At 39.9% G+C, this 26,553-nt stretch overlaps 2 protein-coding genes across 2 annotated transcripts; both read left to right on the plus strand.

Annotated features, from left to right (window-relative positions):
- The first annotated feature begins 10,234 nt into the window (after positions 1 to 10,234).
- Positions 10,235 to 18,456, plus strand: LOC110438103 (uncharacterized). The gene is made up of 2 exons (XM_021467836.3): positions 10,235 to 10,549; positions 13,441 to 18,456. Exon 2 carries the CDS (start codon positions 14,020 to 14,022, stop codon positions 15,799 to 15,801), a length of 1,782 nt encoding a protein of 593 aa, XP_021323511.1. The 5' UTR covers positions 10,235 to 10,549; positions 13,441 to 14,019; the 3' UTR covers positions 15,802 to 18,456.
- A 4,872-nt stretch (positions 18,457 to 23,328) lies between these two features.
- On the plus strand, positions 23,329 to 26,334 carry olfcg4 (olfactory receptor C family, g4). The gene is made up of 6 exons (NM_001128562.1): positions 23,329 to 23,537; positions 23,693 to 23,981; positions 24,063 to 24,818; positions 24,915 to 25,142; positions 25,224 to 25,347; positions 25,433 to 26,334. The coding sequence occupies exons 1-6, from the start codon at positions 23,329 to 23,331 to the stop codon at positions 26,332 to 26,334; spliced, it is 2,508 nt and encodes an 835-aa protein (NP_001122034.1).
- The last annotated feature ends 219 nt before the right edge of the window (positions 26,335 to 26,553 follow it).

Raw genomic sequence — 26,553 nt, forward strand, 5'->3', positions numbered from 1 at the left:
TTCGACAAAAAATTAAAAATTAAACACAAAAAATTACATGAATGACGTTAATCGAATTATATGCTATAACTGCATGTAAATGGGGTCACGGAAATTGGGATCAGGAACTCATGTAAACACCTTAATCATGTTATTATCTTATTCATTCATTCATTTATTTTCTTGTCAGCTTAGTCCCTTTATTAATCCCTTCAACTTATCCAGCACGTTTTTTTACGTTTTTCCAGCCGCAACCCCTCTCTGGGAAACATCCACAAACACTCATTCACACGCACTCATACACTACGGACAATTTAGCCTACCCAATTCACCTGTTCCACATGTCTTTGGACGGTGGAAACCGGAGCACCCGGAGGAAACCCATGCGAATAAAGGGATAACATGCAAACTCCAAACGCCAACTGAGCTGAGGATTGAACCAGCGACCTTCTTACTATGAGGCAACAGCAATACCTACTGCGCCACTGCTTCGACCTTGTCTTATTCAGATTACCACAAATAATTTGACTACTAAAGTCTATGTAAACATTGTCATTGTCTATCTCCCCTGTGTCTGTGTTGCAACTGTGAAAATCAGCACGTGCATGTAATAAAACCACCCTTATCATACAAACCCAAACTAGAGGTGTGGAAACACCCTGCTGAGACAGGGTGGGGTTTCATGGCCCAAGGTTAGAGACTGACACAAGTTCGGATACAGTCAAAAGACTAATTGCACTCGCACTCACATTACATTCGGGCCTTGGCACGCTTATGTCATCGATAATACGCTGTTCAGTAAGCGCTTTAGCTCAGCACAGTGGACATTAATTTATATTGTTTTAGTCGTTTGGGAAGCGGTGATGCAGTCAAATATTTAGCTGAACAGATCAGCCACATTTGACACTCATAAACAATCATAAAGTCCGTGTGCTGCAGGAATTGGAACAGGAATTGGTTTAATGAAGGTGCAGCTGTTGTGCAGTGAAGGGTTTGCGTCCTCAATAAACTATGACTGTTTGTGTTTATTGAATAGTAAGAATGATTAATTAATCCATATAAAACCACCCCTTAAAAGTCACTTCTCGCTTTCAGTTTAGGGCTCTGGCGCATTTTGCACTCACACACAAGCGCACCATGCCAAAGCCCAAGTGAACCGTGCTCTGGCACACAAGTGAATCGTGCCTGAGCCCAATTCAGAGCACTCACACTGCTCAAACGGGCCTGACACGGTTAGGATAGCATAGTGTGAGTACGCCCTTAGACTGCTTTATTCTTGAAAATGTATGTTATTCATAAAAGCAAGTTTAAATAGTTTTATTCAGGCTTTTATATGAAACATTATGTAAACTAAACCTAATGTGTCATTGGAATCAGGAGAAGAAATTGTTATGATTTGATTGGATGTTTTCTTTAACAGGTGCAGGAACTCTTGTAGAGTTACATGTTTAGCAACATGTAGGTCTTTCTCTCTGTTTGCATTTCGCATATTTAGCATACTTTAACAATATTTATGCAGGATGTTACACAATAGAATGGATGAAGCAGTTTCTTAAAGCTTAATAAACTAAACAATAAAAGGACCAGCCTAAAATCTAAACTAAACCTGGCTGAAAATGTCTGGAAATCTTGGTAAAATTATATGGAAACTGGAAGAAAAGTGGAGCAATATTACATCAAAGCTGCGTAAAGAACTGAAGAGGGTGAGGAGTGTAAGGAGAGCCTTGAGTGTGGAGTTAAGGAGGGTCTGGAGACTTTATGTCAGCAGGCACTGGTGGGTCAGAAAACCCCAGTGAGTCAGGAGGCAATGGTAGGTCAGGCAACACCAGTGGGTCAAGAAGTTCTGGGTTGTGGCACTAGCAGGTCAGACAACTCCTGTGGGTCTGAAAGGTCTTGGGTCAGGAAGCTCTGGTGGATCAGACAAACTCAGTCAGTCAGGAGTATTTTGAATCAAGAAGCAAAGAGAGGTCACAAGGCTCTGGCAGCACTGGGAAGTCACACAGCTTTGGCAACAATTCGGACTTTATTGGACCCAACCTTCAGGGGAATCAGTAGAATCTGGCATCCACCATTTCGGGGGATTCTAGAGGGTCTGATACTCGTCATTCAGGGATTCTGAAATCTGAGGAGGCAGCCAATTGAGAAACTCAATCAGCAGCACACAAATGGTGGGGATTCCATGAAGGTAAGATTGAGTGGCCGGACTGATGGAGCATGGAGCATGTGGAGTCACAGGCAAATACACAGGTAGGTCAAGCATGATTTACCTGTCCCTTTCTAGCCCCTCTAGGTTCTTTTTGTCTGTTGCCATGTGTCTTCCTCTGGCAGGATTAAACTGATGTTGGTGTCTAGACCATTCCAAAACATAAAGGGGAATACATGGAATAAAGAGAGGTGAAGGTCTAAATGTAGCCAAAAATATTTTGTTCTTAGAATTTTTAGATCTTGAACTGATAAAAAAAATGCAAAGCAATGGTTTGTGTGTTTTCTTAGAAAAAAGTCACTGTTTTAAATTCACATATATTACAGGATGCAATAAATTAACAGGTGATCAAAAGGCATTTAGAAATACGCTTTTCTTAAAACTTTATATATATATATATATATATATATATATATATATATATATATATATATATATATATATATATATATATTAGGGATGTGCGGAGCAGCCGGCATTTGTATCTGTATTTGTATTTGTTGAGGAGGGAAAAGTATTTGTATTTGTATTCGAGTAAAATTCAAAATGGCGCAAAAATATATATTTTTTTCTATTACACTTCTAATTTACGTTATAGTGAAAGTATTGTTTAATTATACCCATTATATAAATTATAGACATGCAATATTGGTTGTTGTTTTTGAACATGTGACAAGAAATGTCATTGAATAGAAAATAACATAGAAGCCATTATCTCATCCATGGGTAAACAAACAACTAATAAAATACCATTGTGAATATTATGAACCCCACCACCACTGTTCTTGTTGAAGGACACTGAAAAGACAGAATAAAAACAAATAATACTTCAAAAAACTGTTCTTCTTCTGAAAGAACTTCTTTCCAATGGACAGAATTCCAAAAACTAAAATTAACTAAATAAATCTAAATAAAACCCTGCCTGGGAGATCTGGCAGAACAAAAGTATTCTATATAATACTAAAAGATACAGCCCTGCTATTGTCATCTGTCTGCCACAAAACAGACACAAAGTTTTTTTTTTTTTTTTTTATGTTTGAAACTGACTTGCTGGGACAGAATGTGGCTGTGTTGATGGTTTGGTGCTTGTGGAGGATTTAGCAGAACATAGCTGTGCTGATTGAGGGGAATGATGCTTGTGGGGGGTTCACAGACAGTATCAGGAGAGGATGCTTTTAGTGCACTTGATAATACATTACATAGAAGGTTGCGCGGTGGCACAGTGAGTAGCACTGTCGCCTCACAGCAAGAAGGTTGCTGGTTCAAGCCCCGACTGGGTTCTCACCATGTTGGCGTGGGTTTCCTCCGGGTGCTCCGGTTTCCCCCACAGTCCAAACACATGCAATACGGGTGAATTGGGCAAGCTAAATTGTCTCTATTGTATGTGTGTGAAAGAGAGTGTATGGATGTTTCCCAGTGCTGGGTAGCAGCTGGAAGGGCAGCCACTGCGTAAAACATATGCTGGATAAATTGGTGGTTCATTCCACTGTGGCAACCCCAGATTGATAAAGGGACTTAGCCGAAAAGAAATGAATGAATGATTATGCATAGAAGATGTTGACAGATGTTTAATATCTCTGCCTCTGCTGATTTCACTTTTGCACACATTATACAGTATCACTTTGTTTTAGTTGCAGCTCCACTGACTGTAAAATTCTTCCACAAAGAACATGAAGTTTTTTGTTTTTTTTTTGACTGGTGGAGGACCAAGAAATGGCTCACTCTTTTTCTGGGTGCCCAAATGTATTTGAAGAGTTTCAAGTTAATAAAAAGTGACGGCTAAAAAATGCAGCGTAATGGAATATCCCGATCAAACTCCGCTACAAGTGTATAAACTGGATCTGGAACCCAATTAAGGTACAAAAATCTATTTAACAAAAAAAGTGATGCAGTGAAGTATTTTTTTTCGCTCAGCCGAGCTTTCTCTGTCTGTTGCTAAGGAGAAGCTTGTGCCAGACACCTTTTACCTCCGCCCCGCCCTCTGACTGCGGACTGAGCGTCTCTATCTCTCTGTCTCTCTCTCTCACTCACTCACTCACTCACACGGGCATGCACTGTGGTCTCATGAGGAAATGCTGCTTTTTGATATAATGTTTTTCTTGCTCCCGAATACAAATAATTTTTCAAGTATTTGTTCGAAATAAGTATTCGTAAAAACACGCTATTCGTGCCTTTCCGAATACCGTATTCGGGTTCGGCTCCACCCTTTTTATATATATATATATACAGTTGAAATCAGAATTTTATATATATATGTATAGACAGTTGAAGTCAGAATTATTAGCCCCATTTATTTTTTCCACAATTTCTGTTTAACAGAGAGATTTTTTCAACACATTTATAGACATAATAGTTTTAATTTCTAATTTCTGATTTATTTTATCTTTGCCATGATTAAGTAAATAATATTTTACTAGATCTTTTTCAAGAAACTTCTATACGGCTTAAGGTGACATTTAAAGGCTTAATTAGGTTATTTGGGTAGGTTAGGGTAAATAGGCAAGTTACTGTATAATGATGGTTTGTTCTGTAGACTATCGAAAAAAAAATTGCCTAAAGGGGCTAATAATTTTGTTCTTAAAATGGTGTTTTAAAAATATAAAACTGCTTTTATTCTAGTCAAAATAAAACAAACAACACTTTCTCTAGAAGAAAAAATATTATCAGACATACTGTGAAAATTTCCTTGCTCTGTTAAGTGAAGTTTCACAAACTAATTTCGAGAAGAGCACGTGATATGATTGAGCACAGCTGGCCACTCATTTGTAATCAGTAATAATCCATCCGAGTGATCCTAGCTTACTATAAATGGATCACTTTCTGCCTTTTATCTTCATTTTAGAAGACCACAAGCTATGAACGCTTTATAGCAATCTAAGCTTCGCAAACCAGCAAATCAGCCAGCCAGCCTGCCAACAGACTAACCAACCAAACATCCAACTAACCAACTAAATATATCGACCAAAATGGACCAAATCAGCAACAATAACAGCTCTATTCCCAACGCTGATCCTCTCCCTAACCCCTTTACACTCTCTAGTATTCCCCCCCTCTTCCTATCACCAAGCACTCACTCTCTCTTCCAGCACTGATCCAGCTCAACATCCCACTGTCCCTTCACAAATTTCTTCATCACGCCCCCATACACCCTTCTCACAACCACCACCCATCTTGAATGCTGCAAAAAAACTTATATTATCAGGTGCTGACATAGATCTTACTACACTTCTTGCACCTATTACACCACCTACGGCAGAACGACAGGTGAATTGCAGATAATTCACACTCACGCTCAATATTAAAATACCTCTCAATCACAAACCCTATCTTTAGCAGAATTTCAGGTAGCTTTTTTCTAGATTCACTGCAGGGCTGATAGTGGAAAAAATTCCTGAGCCTGAACTTTTTTTCCTTGCCCCTGAGGTGAGTAGGGGTGGGGGTAATATGTATGCAACGCACTTTTAACACATAACTTGTGGGCCCCTGGGCCCAAATATATTAACAGCCTATGTGTAACCCTGATCATCATTATTGTCAAGTGGCTCTTTTTAGACACATGCCAGTAATGTCAGTGACACATGCCAGTGTCAGTGATCTTGTGACATGTGCCAGTAGGTGTCAGTATAAGCACGTTATAAGCACATTAATCTTATAAGTCTCTTTGCTTTAATATTTAAAAATCATTAGGCAAATGACACCTGTTATCTTACATGCATAAATGTTATGAGTTTTCAACATGCATTTTATTATAACTTTTTAAAGGATATTATTTAAAATACCTTAAAATGAAAATAAGTTAAATAATAAAATAAATGAATGAATTAAAAACATAGAGAAGTCCATATTGTAGGGAACAAAGGAACTGCCAGGATGCAATAATATACAGTACAACAGATAAGTGTAACCCCTTCCATACATAAGCATGCCACAATAAATTTGACTGACATGTACTGTCAAATGACTATATTACGTACGGAAGTATGACTACGAATACATAAAATAAATGCGTTTAAATTAAAACATCGTGGAGTAGCTCAGCAAATAAACTAACTTGCGACGCGATAAATTAGGTTAAAAGTCGCGTAATGATTAAATATGGTTTTGCTCGTGTTAATTAATGTCATAAGCTTCGCCGGGTGTCGATGTCACTGCAGTGACATGCAGCGCGACACTCTGAGTGACACAGGTCACTACACATGCCACTAGCGAGTGACACATGACAGTGGAAAACCGGACTGTGCCAGTGTCATCTGTACGTCAGATGTCGTGTCACTCCATGTTAAAACTGCTACTGTGAATCCGCGTTCAAGTGCACACAATAAGCTAAAACTCGCCCCAAGCACCGGCAAAAACAAATAACAATGAATGTGTCGAGGAAAGAGTAAGGACATATCTTAATTATTTATTTATTATTTTATTTTATTATTTTATTTATTATTTTAATTTATTATTTACTTATTCTGAGTCAGTGTCGTAAAGATCCTGACTGGCAATCTCCTCTTGGACTCGCCTTTAGAAAGAAATTCATCTTTACGGATTACATGAAGGAGTTTTTTTGTTTTCGATTTGTTTTATTTCGTTAAGTAATAATTTAAAGCTTTCTATAAATATATTTATTATGTCTGTGAGGCATATACATTTTGCTTCATTTTGTTAAGCGCTCCTGTTCAAAAACCAGACGACAGAAAGCGCATCATTTTGGTTTTCTTTATTTTATAAAAACGCTGTAACGTTTTTTGATGTATTACTCGTACTTTGTGAGCAAAAATGACGGATAACTTTAAATTGCTCCCACTGAAAAAATGCAAGTGATTGCTCTGGCGCCTCGATGTCCTGCAAGCTTTTCATAAGCAAACTATGCGCCTAATAGCACACATTCTTTAACGTTTAAGCTACCATTGTTTTATACTTGAACTGTTTTATATCTTTTATTTTAGGCAAGTCGTGATGATCTGAGAAGGCAAACTGATCAAACAGACAATGATGGTCTTCCGCTGGGCGCTGTTCGTTAAAAAAAAAACTTAATTTTAACGAATAAAAAATGCTCCAAACGTTTTTCTAAATAAGCTGAATAAAAAACGAAACTAAATATAAACACTTTGCCATTAGGCTACATACAAAACTGAACTATTTCATAGCTGAAACACTAAGTTGTTTAAGGAGAAGGGGGAAATATATTTTTGTCCCGTCTATTGCTTCACCGTTATTTCGAGAATAAACCCAGCGTAAATATGCAGATGTCATTCCCAAAACATATCAGCGTATATGTGCCGAAAACGAAAGTTTCATACAAATTCTGAATGGATTATAGCCTGGAAAGTGCAAAGCACGCTCCTCTTATTATCACTAAAAAGCGTCACTAATCTTAGTTCATAGAGATCTCACAAAGATCCGTTATAATTTATAAAGCTCTCTAAATTACACAATTAATCTTTTATTTACATGGCGTCTACACTCAAAAGATGATTCACGAGCACACAAAATGGCACTTAATAAAAACCAATCCGCCGCTTTCAGCAGTGAGTGAATTCTGTGAATCTAGAGAAATGACAGATCAATATCCGTGAACCTGATTTTTTTCCCCCCGCAGCCACAGTACGCCGGAAATCCGGCGTGGTGCCAGAACGCTATCACCCCTGTTCACTGACATTATTTGCTCTGTATTTCCCCATAGGAGACGCGAGCTGATCGACTACATGGCCATCATCTCGGAGCTCGCGCTCTCCTATGGGGGTATGCATTTCTATGCATATCACAAAATATTTTCCGCCAAATGCGCTATCTGAGTAACTCAGTGGAATCAGTGTCCTTACTGGGGGCTTTGGACACTGATCTCCACAACAGGGATTTTCTAGGTTGCCGCAATCTCTCCTGCGTGGTCTGCAATTCCTGTCTTCACCCTACCACTTACTGTCCTTTTATTATTCCCTCCTCAGATAAAGAATCTGCTAACCCAAGATCCACTAGCTATGTTCCCCATCCTTCTACTTTAGCAATCCCTGCTCTACTACCTCCTTTTTCCTCCTCTTCCCAGAGTTCTTCTTCCTCTAACCCATGCTTCGGTTTCAATATTGGCAGATGCTTCCGTCACCCCTGCAAATTTCCACATACATGCAATTATTGTGGTGGAGCGCACACCCGAGTAGTTTGCCCAATCCTAAAAGCTAATAAAAAAATCAAGAAATTACTTATCGACTCCTGTCAATGTGTCTCAACTTGCATCTCAATTGTTTTCACCCTGACGCTAACTTTTCTGAATTTCTCATTTCAGGTTTATCCTACGGATTCCATCCAGGCGTTTTGACCCTGCCCTCTTACAACCTCGCTTGTCCTAACCTACAATCCACCATCGCTGAACCCAGAGTTGTAGACCATCAATCAAAAAAGAGATCCCCCCCCCATTCAGCTCATTTCGTATTACACCTATCGGTGTAGCCACCAGAAATTTTTTTGACCAAAAACACCTCATAATCGATCTATCATTCCCTCATAACTCCCCATTTTCAAGTATCAATAGCTTAATCAAATCAGACCAATTCTCGCTCCATTGCCACGATATCGATCAGGCAATATCCTTAAACAAATCAGTTGGCCGTAATGCATGGCTCGCTAAAGTTGACATTTCCTCCGCATTTAAAATTATGCCTTTACATCCCGATTTCTGGCATTTGGTCAGCATTAATTAAAGATCCAAATTCTACTTTGCAGTCCATTTAACATTCATATGCAAAAGTAGCCCCAAAATAATCAACATGCCTTCGGAGGCTATATGTTGGATTCTCGCTAATAATTACGGCGTGTCGCATCTCATCCACTTACTAGATGATTTTCTCATCATTTCCCCCCCTAGTGAGCCACCTGCCAGACATTTAGCGATTACTCAAAGTCTTCGCTAATATTGGCATCCCTCTAGCAGAGGAGAAAACGTCCGGCCCTAGCACTTCTCTAGAGTTCCTAGGCATTAAGCTGGATTCTAAAAACTTTCAAGCATCACTTCCTGAGTAAAAAATTGACTGAATCATTTCCCTGTCATCCATCTTCCTTGAGAAGCAAAATTACACAAAACGCGAACTCCTGTCCATTCTGGGACACTTGAATATCGCTATGCGCATAATTCCTCAAGGACGCCCCTTTGTCTCTCACCTTCTCCAAACCGCAGCCTCCATTAACAGCTTAGAAGAAGCTATCCTCCTTTCCGAAGCTTGCCGCGAGGAACTCAGCCTGTGGATTTCCTTCCTTATGTAGGAACTCATCGGCATTTTTCAGTGGTCAACACAAGTTGAATCTGAAATCTTGGGCATCTCCAATGGTCTCATTCATTGAACTAGCTTGAGGGCTTATACCATCAGGATAACAGAGCGCCAATTGATTTCGGGCTCCTCTGACCAGTACTTCTCCGCAGATGTTCTGGTACCCTTCGGCTAACTAGCCAATGATTAATTAAATCAGTTAAATTAAAAACAATGGCCCTTACAGGATCTTCAGCGGAAACCATTTCACAAGACATTTAATTGACTCCTGGTCATGTGCTCGCCTTGGGCACATCCTGCTAGAAGCACAATTTCGTAGAGACAAAGAGATCTCTAGAAACATTAATGTATATGAATAAAAGACAATCTCTTAAAATGTTAGAACTAAGGCAGATGTATCTTTGAATAATATGCCATAATGTTCCTCATATGCTGTTTATTCCAATCAACTAGGTTAATCAATGTGTTGTTTTAACCCTTATAACAGAGTAAAATAATCTGTATGTGTCTGAAATGTATGATGTCTGGTATTGAACGAAAGCTAGTGACATTTGCAATACGTTGGTGTAAATGAAAACCTAGTAGTACAAACAGTATCCATCTTGTAACGTTTGATGTAAGAGTTTCAATCTTGCAAGAATTCTACCACGTTAAATCTACATGCAGTCTGTTAATTATTGACCTTTCCTACGTCAGTACGGGGCGTGGCCCCGCCCTTCATGGCAGCTGCTCATTGGCAGACAGTGCCATGGGGACGAACCAGACCAGGTCACTTAAAAACGCCCTGCAACAAAGAAACTTTGCTTTTTGCATCAGCTAGCTTGCGCATGCTTTTGCTTTCTGCCCCCTTTCGCCTGCCCGGACACCGCGCCGCCACGCGATTGGGTCACTACGAACTTCCACGCAAACCTCTTAAGTTTCGGGACTCCCGAAGCTGCATGAACTTCCGCAAACCGACTCTCAGCAGTCTGTCACCTCGGTAACCCAGGACAACAGCCATTCACGAGCGTGTGAATCCCAAAGACGTAATCGAAGCGAGAAACCACCCAATCAGGAGCACCGTGTTTCCCCAAGGCCAGCCGGCGAGGGAGATTCGACTTCAGCAAAAAGGGCGCAAGTAACAAACTAATGTTGTCTCTTGCTGATCTTGTGCAGATTGATCTTAAGCAGTTAAAGATAAGCCATATCTCTGCTTTTGTGGTTTCTCAGGTGTTATTCTAAGATCTTGTAAGAAGTATTAGAATTAATTTGGGACGTTGTCAACTCATTCTGCATCCTCTGAACTGCCTCTGTGTGTATGTGTGAATGTGTGTGTGTGTGTGTGCGTTTGTTTGTTGTTTGCTTATTACGTAGTTAGTTTCATGTATCGTAGTGTAGCTCAATAAATCTTTGTACTCATTTTGTAAGAACTGTGTTCTTGTTTATGTGCTTCTAAGTCATTGCCTCGAGCTGTAGATCTTGTTACCTTGCTAAAAGATCATCCAATACTGTGTTATGTTATTATCGTTGGCCACGTAAATAATATTAACAAGATTGGTAAGATACAATGTCTTCTATTTGCGGGACAAATGGTAGATAAAGTGTGAATCTTTTGATCGGATTCAATCTGACTCATTTGAGTCAAATCAATGATTCGAATCTTTAGGATCCGATTCATTGAAATGAGCTAATTAATCCCTGATCGATATTAAAACGTAGGTTGATCCCCTACATATTAATGGTGGAGAATTTTTAGGCACAGCACGATCTGACTTTTAAGCACAAAAACATTTTTTATCTTTTCTATTTTGTCTGGAAGAATAGATCAGAGACAGAGAAACAAAGTTGTTGTGTTACTGTATGATTTATTGTGGTACCCAGTGTGTTGAAACGCACGAATGCGCAACTCGAGTGCTTTTGAGAAAGCGAACTGCAGTAAATAGTTATTTGTCCACGAGACAAAAACGATACGTCGCTGTAAAGCGCACGGATTGAGAAACAATAAGCGTGTTCCTTATTCTTTCTCCTATGAGGCCTTCACAGTTGATTTAAAGGTGCGTGTCCCAGCTTTAAAGACTAACTGTGCATTTCTCCCTGGTCAAATTAAGCACAGAGTAGCTAACTGTCTTTTTGCCATTTAATTCACTAACAACAGAGTTAGTGAACTCAGCGCGCCGCGCTCAAGAGAGCGGCAGAGCGTATTCTCACGGGAGAACTTATCTTGATCAAGTAAAGTGTGCGTGATTGAATCCACGCGTGTCTTTGACTGTGAATAGTCCTGACACAGAGCGCTAGGATCCGCCGAGATCTTAATAGTGCTATATTATGTTGAGCAGTGTGAAATGCGCCGCTATTTCACGTGATGCATGTAAATTTGTGTGCATAACCGCATATTAGTTCATTCTGTGTACGTCGTCATAGTAACAGCCTCCCGAAAGTCCTGGAAGACTTTTCAGAGTACTCTCAAGTGCGCATGCGCAGTCCTCCGCGCTTGCATCGGCTGTAGACATTAGCACAAGGCTAAGCTAACTGAAGCTCACGCTGTTGCATTGAAGTGTGTAGTATGGCTATGCCATTATAGCATTAAAGGCTAGTGTAGTAGCGCTCTTCTTGTGGTCTTGAATGCAGTGTGTTAAGTTGAAGTGACAACCTAATTCACGCTAGCGAGATTTTGAATCTTGATTTCTTACTCTTTATAGGCTATTTGCCTTATTTCTCATTTTTCTCCCTTTCTTGGAAAAGGCTTTGACTAATGCAGATTTAGTAAACCCCATTGTACGCGATCTCATCGCTAGTTTAATCACAATTGTCAAATGCTTTTCCTGTTTAACCTGGCCTGTTTTATAAATTCAAATGCTCATAAGTTGTTGGTTTATTAGCAATGAATTATAGTTTATGACTATAACATAATGCTTTTGATTGCTCAATCAAATTAATGCTTAAGGCTTAATTAATGATTAATGCTTTCCTCTTCTGAAACTTATCAACATTATAGGAACAACCATTTTCTATGACTGTTGATATTTGAAGTTGATTTATAAGCACAGTGTTTACGGATTAATTAAATTATAACATTTATTGTCCTAGGACTTTACAAACACAATCACTATTCTGAAATTTTAATTTCATTTAATAGTCCATTGATGCTTGGCTGCCCTATCTCAATAACAGTTATTGATTAATTTTAAATAAACACTTTTGATCAAATTTAATGACATCAGGAATACCACGCATTCCCTATCATCATTGATTTTGAAATTGATTTGTTCTCATAACTGATTTGCAGGAATGCTTGCTGATTAATTAATCATAATTGTGTTTATGACTTTAATGACAACCTCACTGAGTGTTAGTCTCAACCAACATTATTACTATTTGGAAATTTTAATTTCATTAATAGTTAATTGGTGTTTGGTTTCCCTTTTCTATTACAATTATTGATTTATTTAATTATAGCAACTCTTAATCAATGTTATTGATAAAAATCATATTTCTAAATCATTTAATGTCATTACTAATTTGAATTAGTTCTAAATTAATTTGCAATCAAGTTTTTTTTTCTTATTATTATCCTTTAGGTATTAAATTACCTCACAGGACAGTGCTCCCCTTGGTGTTTGGTTGATGCAATGAGACAGTGTTGCCTGTAGGTGGCTACAACTGAACTCTAGTCATCATTAAACCAAGCATAGCCGAGCAGTAGCCTTCAATTAGCCAAACCCAGAAGGAAATATAGGATTTTCCTGTCTACTTAGGCTAATTAGTTATCTTGATAACACTATAAACTAACTCCTTTTGATGTATTGACTCAACAGTGCCACCACTTTGTCAACTTTGTAATTTGAAAACTTGCTTCACTTTCTGTTGTTTCTTTTAACTGTCTTCTTCCGAGTTGACTACCGCTGCCCTTTTGAGATTGTACCTGTGTGAATCATGAAAGCAGAAAACGTTAGAAACATTTAACAGAAGTTGTGAAACTTAAACATTTCATGTTATAATTATCTGACTCTCTACCCTTTCTCGCCATAGGACGCTACCTGATTAAGGACGAAACGAGTCAACCAGAAGACAGGTGTTTTCAAATTTGATTTTAGATTCACATTAAAAGTGGTCTACTTGGTGTATGGTGTCAATCCTAATGAGTAAGAAACCAATACTGTCATTGTTATTGTACTTTCTTTCACAGCGGAGGAAATTTAATAACAATCACAGTCCTGGTGTTTAGAGCTCCCCATTTCCAACTTCCGGCCGAGAAGCATCCTTTCACATGCTTGACAGCTAAAGGAATTGTTCTCACTAGGAACCTGGAAGCAGCCAATTATCACTCTACTCCTTGTCAGTCTTCTTCTCTTCCCCTGTTCTCTAACTGTGTGTGTTTACTGACTGTCCCCACAGAGACTACAAGTTAGATGAACGCCCCCTAGAGGATCACAGTCACAGAGAACAACACCCACCTGTTTATTCGTCACTCAACAGTAGCTCACACCTGACATTACACCCTGACACTTTTTGTTTGCCATTTGTTTTGTTTTCTTTTGTCCTCTCTCTCTCTCCCCTCTAGGTCTGTGTCAGTGTCGGTTATAGGTCTTCCCCCTCACCACCGCAAACATGGCTCGCCCTAAAGACCCTGTTCGCCACTGGAAGGACCTAGAAGCATGGCTAAGTGTTGCAACGGACAGCCTCCTCCCTAAGGCCGCCGAAACGCTACAGCATCTGACACAGGACCAGCTGGATGAGAACCTGAACAGCCTTATGAAGCAAGACCCGAGCAAAAGCTACAATCACAAAGACCTAGCCAAGATCACAGGTACTTTGAGTCACGTCCTCATCGCCACCCTTAAGCTGAGTGACTGGCATTCCGCCCAGCTCCAGCACAAGCTGACGCATGTGCAGACCCGCATCAACCAGCTAGAACTGGAGGCTCAGGAACGACCGGAACAGCCAGATGAGACTGATCAAACTGCCAAAGAGGAGATCGATAAACTTCAAGAGACTCTTGCCGCCACCACCCAAGAAATGGAGCAAGCCAAAGCCGACCAGGCTGACGTCGCTAACAAGCTTGAGTATGTTGAACAGCTACTGGAAGAGGTAAATGCTGACTCTAAAGACAAGGACAGCAGAATCAAAGCCCTCGAAACTCACCTGAGTGAAGCTAGACATGAGGTCAGACGACTAACGCAGCAGCTGGACTACATCAAAGAAGAGTCCAACAGCACTAAAGATGAACTCAAGCATGCATATGAACTGACACACAATGAGAAAGCTGAGGGGTCACTGCCAAAACCCTCACCATCTCCTTCTGTTCCAGACAACCACGTATCACCATTTGGCCTGGACCTCAGAGACCTTGACAAGCTAGTCAAGAACCTGGGCAAGTTCACGCCGAATTTGCCAGGTAGCCAAGATGTTCACGCCTATCTGCAAGACATTGACTTCCACCTGGAAATGAGACCCAATGTCACTAACAAAGATAGACTGTATTTGCTCCGAGCAACCTCCAGCCCTGAAGTGCGCAGCTTCCTGGACCGTCAGCCAGCTCACACAAAGACTGACTACCTCCTGCTCCGAGAAGCCCTCATCAGAGAGTTTGATGACATTGAGTCTGAACAAGGACTTGTAGCTGCCCTGGAGACAAAGCAAGGTCGCCATGAGTCTTCTCAAGCCTACTACAGCAGACTCAGACGAGCCTACTTCGGCACCCGCAATGAACCTGAGATGGAAGAGGACCTGAACTTCAAAATCCTCTTCCTGAGAAACCTCCATCCTGGGGTAAGCCACCATCTTGGGGTTCTTGCATGCCCCCACACCATGAACACTCAGCAATTACGAGATTTGGCACACAAAGCCTACGTCAAACAAAAGACGGCTTCAGAGAAGAGTGCCAAAATCCCTGCTGTTTATGACTTCAACACTCAAAGTCAAGATCTGGCCCTTGAGGGTGCCCAAGGCCCAGACAATGCTAGACTACCTCCCAGTGAGTGGAATGTGTCGTCTTACAACAGACAACGAGACTGTCACGCTGATACCAGACCCAAACAGTGGAACCGTCGCTGGAAAGGACTGTCTGGACGACAACACTCACCTGAACGTCACCGGGAGAGACCGTGGAACAGGTCCACCTCATTTGTAAACCAAAGGGGGACAAGCTCGTGGGAATCAAGTGGTACTTCCAAGGTAAAGCAACCCCACCTTGATGCAACCAGCCCAAGAGGTCAACGAAAGAACTCACAAAGATTCCACGCTGATCAAGCTCCAACTGAATCCCCACAAGGGACAACATCACCATGTTTTGACCCTCAAGAACTGATGAAAATGATCCTGAAAGAGTTCTTCCAACGAAGGGAAGCGGATCGGAAGTGGCAAAGGAAAGGAAAACCTGATTCTGCCTGACAAGCAACGACCTCACTAAACAGCACCTCTTCACCTCACTTACAGAGAACTGTAAGCACCATAACTTCAAAGACTCAATAGACTGTACCTGAACACCAGAGTTAGACGCTAACTCAACACCTGATGCCTCAGGTCACCACTGCATCACACAACCACTTGTGGATGAAACCCTTCCAATTCCTAAGAGTGCTGTCTTGATCGTTTGCCACACAGCTGAACTCAGAATCAATCCAAATCCTACCTGTCCCATGTCAACTCCAGTCCCTCAACTCCAAGTGACCAGAAAGGGGGAGGAACCAACCTGCTGACACAGACCCACTATCCTAAACTCTTATTTTAATGCTAACCTGTTTTTGTCATTTGTGCCATTTTAGGAAGACACCTAGCCCTAGCTATGTTTCCTAAACCCAATACATGCACTCTCCCCTCCACTGCACTACTAGGACCAATCTCTAGTAGAGAGGAGCTATTACATATGTGACATTTGTTTGCCTTAACCTCACTCAATGTCCTTATGTCTCAGTGTTCTTTTCTTTCTCTTTCTCTCTGTCTTTTAATTTCTCTTGCCTCATCAGGGAACCCCCACAGATGATGTTTAAGTCCAGAGCTCAGAATTAGGATTGACTCCTTTCACCAAGCCTCACGGATCAATGCCTTAAAGGTGTGATCGCTGTATTGGTAATTTAACGTTGTAGCACCTGTCTGACGACACGTTTTAGGCAAAAATTCAAAAGATTCGTTTTCCACATTTCTTCATCTTCAATCCAGAACCGAAAAAGGGATTGAGGGTAAAGAATGAAATTTATTGGTTTGACTCTCGTCAAAATAGCATTGTAGGGTATACGTTGACTTTGACACTTGCCCTCTTCCTCCACGAGCGAGTAAAGGCCATCCAAAAGTTGTTCAAATGTGCACGCCCCACATCTCGCGCATGCTTAGATGCGATAACGCTGACCAAAAATTAAATTCTTTACTGATTGAGATAATGCCTATACAACTTCGTTGAACCTTCAATACCTCGGTTAGTCTTAAAAGCCTAAATTCTGATCATACTAAACTATGCTCTTCTACACCTTGAGCATTGCTAACCCGAGCACTCCAAAGTTCCTAAACCCTGCACCAAGATTCAGTTAGTGATGATGTTGTTTGTGTCTTGTGTTTGCCTGTTCTCTCTGCTTCTGCCTGTTTGTTCCAGTGCCTGCCAATGTTCACACCGGGAACATCACCAGACAAAGGGGGACTGTAGGAACTCATCGGCATTTTTCAGTGGTCAACACAAGTTGAATCTGAAATCTTGGGCATCTCCAATGGTCTCATTCATTGAACTAGCTTGAGGGCTTATACCATCAGGATAACAGAGCGCCAATTGATTTCGGGCTCCTCTGACCAGTACTTCTCCGCAGATGTTCTGGTACCCTTCGGCTAACTAGCCAATGATTAATTAAATCAGTTAAATTAAAAACAATGCCCCTTACAGGATCTTCAGCGGAAACCATTTCACAAGACTTTTAATTGACTCCTGGTCATGTGCTCGCCTTGGGCACATCCTGCTAGAAGCACAATTTCGTAGAGACAAAGAGATCTCTAGAAACATTAATGTATATGAATAAAAGACAATCTCTTAAAATGTTAGAACTAAGGCAGATGTATCTTTGAATAATATGCCATAATGTTCCTCATATGCTGTTTATTCCAATCAACTAGGTTAATCAATGTGTTGTTTTAACCCTTATAACAGAGTAAAATAATCTGTATGTGTCTGAAATGTATGATGTCTGGTATTGAACGAAAGCTAGTGACATTTGCAATACGTTGGTGTAAATGAAAACCTAGTAGTACAAACAGTATCCATCTTGTAACGTTTGATGTAAGAGTTTCAATCTTGCAAGAATTCTACCACGTTAAATCTACATGCAGTCTGTTAATTATTGACCTTTCCTACGTCAGTACGGGGCGTGGCCCCGCCCTTCATGGCAGCTGCTCATTGGCAGACAGTGCCATGGGGACGAACCAGACCAGGTCACTTAAAAACGCCCTGCAACAAAGAAACTTTGCTTTTTGCATCAGCTAGCTTGCGCATGCTTTTGCTTTCTGCCCCCTTTCGCCTGCCCGGACACCGCGCCGCCACGCGATTGGGTCACTACGAACTTCCACGCAAACCTCTTAAGTTTCGGGACTCCCGAAGCTGCATGAACTTCCGCAAACCGACTCTCAGCAGTCTGTCACCTCGGTAACCCAGGACAACAGCCATTCACGAGCGTGTGAATCCCAAAGACGTAATCGAAGCGAGAAACCACCCAATCAGGAGCACCGTGTTTCCCCAAGGCCAGCCGGCGAGGGAGATTCGACTTCAGCAAAAAGGGCGCAAGTAACAAACTAATGTTGTCTCTTGCTGATCTTGTGCAGATTGATCTTAAGCAGTTAAAGATAAGCCATATCTCTGCTTTTGTGGTTTCTCAGGTGTTATTCTAAGATCTTGTAAGAAGTATTAGAATTAATTTGGGACGTTGTCAACTCATTCTGCATCCTCTGAACTGCCTCTGTGTGTATGTGTGAATGTGTGTGTGTGTGTGCGTTTGTTTGTTGTTTGCTTATTACGTAGTTAGTTTCATGTATCGTAGTGTAGCTCAATAAATCTTTGTACTCATTTTGTAAGAACTGTGTTCTTGTTTATGTGCTTCTAAGTCATTGCCTCGAGCTGTAGATCTTGTTACCTTGCTAAAAGATCATCCAATACTGTGTTATGTTATTATCGTTGGCCACGTAAATAATATTAACAAGATTGGTAAGATACGATGTCTTCTATTTGCGGGACAAATGGTAGATAAAGTGTGAATCTTTTGATCGGATTCAATCTGACTCATTTGAGTCAAATCAATGATTCGAATCTTTAGGATCCGATTCATTGAAATGAGCTAATTAATCCCTGATCGATATTAAAACGTAGGTTGATCCCCTACACTTAAGTGCTGGAATGGCTGCACGTTTTTCTATAGTGATTTGGTTTCCGCTCCCATAGACATCCATCTTTTCACTGACGCTGCCCCCTGAGTAGGTTTCGGAGGATATTATCAGAGCCGTTGGTTCGCTTCTCCATGGCCCCCGCAAATGCTAGAAATCCCTTTGCCCTCTTAATCATCAGCTCTTTTCGAATTATACCCCCTAGTGGCCGCTACTATCATGTGGGGTGACGAATGGTCTGCTTCTAGCATTCTAATTCATAGTGATAACGAAGCAGTTGTACAATGTGTTAACAAAGGATGTTCTCATTCCCCTACTTCAATGCCTTACATTTATCGTCTAGTTTGGACATCTGCTAAAAAACAGTTCATTATAACTGCAAAACATGTACCTGGTTTCAAAAATCAAATTGCTGACTCTCTTTCTCATTTTTCTTTCCAGAGATTTCGGCAGTTGGCCCCAGAAGCGGATCCTTATCCTACACCCATCCCTCCATATTCAAAGATGATATTGCCCTCAATCACCCTATGCACAACTTACACCAAGCATCCATCTCCCTCATTTAAGAAGCAGTAGCCCCTTGAACTCTTCAGTCTTACCTCCCAGCATGGAATGCATTAAAACATTTCCACACCCAATACAACACACCTTTTCCCAATTTTTCCCTCCTCACCATCACATCCTTTATCACATACCTACACACTTCCAAAAACATTCAAGCTAGCACCATTAAGAGTTACTTAAGCGGGATTAATTTCTTTCATAAATTGAAATACGCCTCCCCAGCAGACTCTGTTTCCAACTCCCAAACAGGCTTTCTTATTAAAGGCATCCTGAAAGTACATCCCTCCTCCCCAGACCCTAGGCTACCCATTACACAAAGAGTCCTCTCCAAATGCATTTCCACTTTCCGCAAAGGTTACATTTCCACAAATACAGACCTCACTCTTGACGTCATGTTTAATCTGTCTTTTTTTTTTATTTCTTAGATGCTCTGAAATTAACATAGTTTCCAAATTTAATCCAAACATTCACCCTACCATCTCAGAACTTACTTTGTTAGATGAGAGAACTTTTTCCTTCCTCATTAAACAAAGTAAAACAGACCAGGCACGCAAGGGTCATTTCATCTATATATTCAACCTCCCCTCACCCACACTTTCATTTCAAACGCATGTACACAGATATATATTTATAATAGCGCTGTCACTCCCCGCACCATCTCCTCACGGAGTGTTCCTCGAGCACCTAACTCATATCATCACCCTCTAACAGGAGTCTTCACCGGCCAAATACTCCTGCTAGAGAAGGCCAGCTTGCCCTGTTCCCCGGGCGCCGACCCACACAGTATATATAGCGCTGTCACTCCCCGCTCTATCTCCAGTCGGAGTGTTCCTCAACCATCGACTCCAGCAGGAGTCTTGCCAAACTTGCTGCTCACCCTCTAACAGAAATCTCCACCGCCTAAATCACTCTTCACGATTTCTGCTTGAGACGGCAAAGTAAAATAATTGCTGCCCCCAACTCTGGCTGCGCCTATTCTGACTCAAAGGAGTCTCCAGATCACCCCCTCCAAGCCTTAGATTACCCATATATATATAATATACATATATATTTATATATAGCGCTGTCACTTCCCAGCTCTATCTCTGTTTGGAGTGTTCCTCGAACATTTTTTCTTGACTCTTAATGAGCCAACCCCGCCCACCCCTTCTGGCCCCCCTTTACTAATCTCCCCAAGCCCCTCCCCAGCTCAGGCTCCAACAAGAGTCTGTTTCAAACTTTGCTCCATCTGGAGCCCCCTACTCTTTCTTTCTTTCCTTAATCACTATATCCAGCAGCCGGATATAGTAAAAAACTTTCTAGCTTTTTGGGGGGAATTCTTCGAAATACTCGGCTGCTGTCCTGAGTTAAAAGCATTTTTAGGGGAACTATCGAGACCTACCTAATCTTGGATCATCTGATATGCTTATTGACCAGGCGGGAGCCCTAGGCTCAAATATCTCCGAGCTCAGGGTTCTCTCCCGGGACAGCATGCCAAACCTGATATAAATGCTAAGCTTTTCTAAGTGGGAACACTTGAAGTGAAGTTTCACAAACTAATTTCGAGAGAAGCACATGATATGATTGAGCACAGCTGGCCACTCATTTGTAATCAGTAATAATCCAATCCGAGTGATCCTAGCTTACTATAAATGGATCACTATCTGGCTTTTTCCCTATATTAATTTCGGAAAAATCCCCCCTACCACCCCTTCTCCTCCTTTTTATCTCATTTCTAAAGGGGGAACTATCGAGACCTACCTGATCTTGGATCCTCTGATATGCTTAATGACCGGGCAGGAGCCCTGGGCTCAAATATCTCCGAGCTCAGAGTTCTCTCCCGGGACAGCATGCCAAACCTGCTATAAATGTTAAGGATATCTAAGTGGGAACTTTTGAAACATAATTTGGGAAAATATATAAAAAAGGAAAAAAAAAATTCAAAGGGGGGCTAATTATTCTAACTTCAACTGTATATATATATATATATATATATATATATATATATATATATATATATATATATATATATATATATACACAATGAATCAGGAAAAGTCAGCAAAGACACCAAAAAAGTTAAGAAAATAAATTAAATCCTACTTCCAACTATTAAGAAAAAATCCAAAATCTGACGATAGTTATTAAATGGAATAAAGACATGAAAGATGGAGTTATATTTCAAATTCAATGTTATCAGAGAGCAGCTCAAAAAAACTCGACTACTCCATACTTTCTGTACATGCGCCCCCTAAATTAATTTTTCATTTAAATAGCTAAAATTACAAGTTTCAGTCTTTTAAAAGTGATTAATCGTGATTAATAAAAAAAAAGTGATTAAGTAGTTAATCTTTTTTAATAGATTGACAGCACTAAAATATATATATATATATATATATATATATATATATATATATATATATATATATATATATATATATATATATGTATAATTAGCGCTCAACGCATGCGTTTAATTTGAAATAATTAACGCGTTTTTTTAACGCAATTAACGCATTTTTTTTTTCTTGTTGTGGCCAGGGGCAGACGCCGGGCAGTTTCCTGCTGTTTCGACGTACTTTTTGGGCCGGGCTGATCATCTTTCTTATGATCTGATTGGCCCATAAAACACTTAGCAGACTGTCATGTTTTTCTGCCTCAGTGATTGACGGTGCTGTGAGCTGTCACGCTCTGAAAGTAAGATGCTTCTTTTCCGGACAGAGCAGCCGTGTGACATAATCTGCAGCCCATTGGTTCTTTTCTTTATTGACATTGGGTTGACCCAATCACAAACTTCCATGTTGGGCTCTGTGTAACGTAGGTGTGTATTTGTCAAAATAGCTGAGAGTCACGCCTCTTTTTTACGCGCGGGTTCGCGCCGCGGGAGAGCAGGCTTTTGCATCTGCACTCTGCAGTGGGGCACATATCAACATATTCCTGTCTATTCTATCTAGTTACCAATCTGTCCATATAAATATACTTTTTTAAAACTTTTAATCTGCACCACGGCCCCCTGCAAATTCCTATGCTGTTTCCTTAGGCTGCAAGTCTTTATTTTACAAATTATAAAGAATGTTTGCTTCTCACGCTCTATTATGAGGTGTCAGTCATGTATTTTAAGATGCACTCGGTCAGAAGACAATCGCATAAGATATCATGACATTTGTGTTTTTGCTCCTCAGCAAAAAAAGAGTGCGATTAATTAGTTAATTTTTTTAATCAATTGACAGCACTAATATATATATATATATATATATATATATATATATATATATATATATATATATATATATATATATATATATATATATATATATATATATATATATATATATATATATATATATATATATGCGCGAGGCAGTGGCGCAGTAGGTAGTGCTGTCGCCTCACAGCAAGAAGGTCGCTGGGTCACTGGTTCGAACCTCAGTTCAGTTGGCTTTCCTGTGTGGAGTTTGCATGTTCTTCCTGCGTTCACGTGGGTTTCCTCCGGGTACTCCGGTTTCCCCCACAGTCCAAAGACATGCGGTACAGGTGAATTAGGTAGGCTAAATTGTCTGTGGTGTGTGAATGTGTGTGTGTGTGTGGATGTTTCCCAGAGATGGTTTGTGGCTGGAAGGGCATCCGCTGCGTAAAAACTTGCTGGATAGGTTGGTGGTTCATTCTGCCGTGGCAACCCCAGATTAATAAAGGGACTAAGCTGACAAGAAAATAAATGAATGAATGAATGAATATATATATATATATATATATATATATATATATATATATATATATATATATATATATAAAATGCATAGAATGTTTGATTAAAAAACAAAAATATTGTTTTACAACCTCAAATGATCAAATTTATTTAACTTTAATCCACTCCTACTTGATCTGTCTTGACCCAATGAGGTTATTTGTTTTGCCCTCGATCATTCAACCAAAAAAAAAAAAAAAAAAGCTGTGTCTATTAAGGCACAAATGCAGCATCTGATTATTTGCATTTGATATTTACTGTGGGTCTAGTCCTTTAAGATGCTTCTGTTTATTTATATATTGCTGCTTTTCCACCAGCTTCATACAAAAGCAGGAAACACCCAGTGCCGGATAATGGGAGACTCTACTTACCCTCTGATTTCAAAGAATGGAGACATAACCATTGGAGCACTTTTTCCAATACACAGCACAGAGACTTTAACTTCTTTAAAATTTACTCGAAAACCTCAGCCTATATCATGTTCAAGGTTTGTTAATTGCATATACTGATCACTAAATTAAATAACATGCTAATGTTGAAAGAATATGCATGTGTGTGTGTGTGTTTATGTTTAAGCATGGATATATACAACTGAACAAGCAGTTAATTTTGTTAATGTCTGATTAATGCTTAATTTCACAGTGTAAATCTAAGAGATTTTCGACTGGCAGAGATTATGATCTTTGCAATTGAGGAGATTAACAAAAGTGAAAGTTTGCTCCCAAATGTAACTATCGGTTATCAAGTCTATGATACATGTGGTTCAAGACTGTCTACCATGAGTGCAATTATGGGATTAATGAATAGTCAGGGATTTGATGCTGAAGATGGATGCAAAGGGCAAACTCCAATACAAGCTATTATAGGAGATTCAGAGTCCTCTGCCACAGTGATTCTCACCAGAACTACAGGACCTTTTAAAATTCCAGTGGTAAATAGCAATACCAGAAATGTTTGACACAATTACTGATGACTGTTTCACTCTTGCTGTTGTGGTTTTTAATCCCCACAGATAAGTCATTCAGCTTCATGTGAATGCCTAAGTAATAGGAATGATTACCCTTCATTCTTCAGGACTACTGCTAGTGATTACCATCAGAGTAGAGCCTTAGTGCATATAGTCAAGCACTTAGGATGGACTTGGTTGGGTGCTGTAAGCAGTGACAATGACTATGGAAACTATGGAATGTCCATATTTCAGAAAATTGCCCAGGAAGAAGGGATTTGCATGGAATACTCTGTAAAATTTTATCGAACAGAACAAGAAAAACTTCAGAAAGTGGTAGAGACAATGAAAAAAGGCACTGCAAAAGTGATTGTAGCATTTGTTTCATTTCTTGAAATGGGCTTACTTATTGATCAATTAAGTGTTCAGAACATTACAGGCCTTCAAATGATTGGTGTGAAATCATGGATAACTTCAGAGAATTATATCACTCCAAAAAGTTTTCATGTGCTGGGAGGGTCACTGGGGTTTGCTATGAGAAAAATGTATATTGAAGGGTTTTCGGATTTTGCATTAAAAACATTTTGGGAAAAACACTTCCAATGCTCACAAACCAAGCCAAATGCTTCTAATTATGCATCAAGTTGTAGCAGATATAATGATTTACTCATGCTGAAAAATTACAAGGAAGATGTGACTGAACACAGATATTCAAGCAACGTCTATGAAGCAGTTTACGCAGTAGCTTATTCATTGCATAGTCTACTAAAGTGCAAAGAACGAGTAAAGTGTGAGAAAGGCATGACAATACAACCACAGCAGGTAAGGATAAAACCAAGAAAAGCAGAAACTGAAATATTATTGTGTTAAAATGTCTCAAAAACAATTTAACATATTATATTTACTCGTTTTCATTAGGTAGTTGAGGCTCTGAAGAAAGTAAATTTCTCTGTAAAGTTTGGAGATCGTGTGTGGTTTGACAGTACTGGTTCCACAGTAGCCCAATATGAAGTTGTGAATTGGCAACGCATCTCTGATGAATCATTCCAGTTTAAAACTGTGGGATACTATGATGCCTCATTGCCCCCTAACCAGCGTTTTTTGCTCAATACTGAAAATATAATCTGGGCTGGAGGAATGTTGGAGGTAAATAGCCTGCTTAGAGAACAGTGTTAGTTTAAAATGAGCAAAGAAAACTTAAAATAAACAAACATGTTTCCATTTCAGAAGCCAAGATCTGTGTGCAGCGAGAGCTGTCCTCCAGGCACTAGGAAAGCTTCACAGAAAGGAAGACCTGCCTGCTGTTATGACTGTATTCCATGTGCAGAAGGCGAAATCAGTACTGATACAGGTAGTCTGCTTCTTTTCCTACTTATGTTTTACATTTATAGTACACAACTTTTCTTCAATGCTAACATTTATAACTTCCTTTCTAGATTCAAATAACTGCAAGCAGTGTCCAGGGGAATACTGGTCTAATGATAAAAAAAATAAATGTGTGCTAAAGGCTGTAGAGTTTCTATCATTTACAGAAGTTATGGGTGTATTGTTACTTTTTGTTTCACTGTTTGGAGTAGGATTAACAACACTGGTGGCCATTCTGTTTTACAACAAGAAGGATACTCCCATAGTAAGAGCCAACAACTCGGAGTTGAGCTTCCTGCTGCTCTTCTCATTGATTCTGTGTTTCCTCTGTTCAATTACTTTCATTGGTCGCCCCACTGAGTGGTCCTGTATGTTGCGTCACACAGCATTTGGGATCACATTTGTCCTCTGTATCTCGTGTGTTCTGGGAAAAACAATAGTTGTGTTAATGGCCTTCAAGGCTACACATCCAGGAAGTAATGTCATGAAATGGTTTGGGCCTGTACAACAAAGACTCAGTGTTCTTGTCTTTACATTTATACAGGTAATTATCTGTGTGCTTTGGCTAACTATATCACCTCCATTTCCCTACAGAAATATGAAATATTATAAAGAAAAGATCATTCTTGAGTGTAGTCTGGGTTCCATTGTAGGTTTCTGGGCTGTGCTTGGTTATATAGGCCTACTGGCTGCCTTGTGCTTCATTCTAGCTTTTCTAGCTCGGAAGCTGCCTGATAACTTTAATGAAGCCAAATTCATCACATTCAGTATGCTCATATTCTGTGCTGTATGGATCACATTTATCCCAGCTTATTTCAGTTCTCCTGGTAAATTAACGGTAGCTGTGGAAATATTTGCCATTTTGGCATCAAGCATTGGTTTACTATTTTGCATTTTTGCTCCTAAATGTTATATTATTTTGTGTAAGCCTGAACAAAATACAAAGCAACACATAATGGGAAAAAACAACTAAATGCTACAACTATTCCAATGTTACAGTGTTTTAATGTTGTTTGATTGCTTGGTGAGATAAATAAAGAATTCTAAACCTTTCCACCTTTAGCCATGTTGTATTATTCCATATTAATTTATTTTTACATACACACACACACACACACACACACACACACACACACACACACACACACACACACACACAGAGAGAGAGAGAGAGAGAGAGAGAGAGAGAGAG

This window comes from Danio rerio, chromosome 18, assembly GCF_049306965.1.
Source record: "Danio rerio strain Tuebingen ecotype United States chromosome 18, GRCz12tu, whole genome shotgun sequence".
NCBI lineage: Eukaryota > Metazoa > Chordata > Actinopteri > Cypriniformes > Danionidae > Danio > Danio rerio.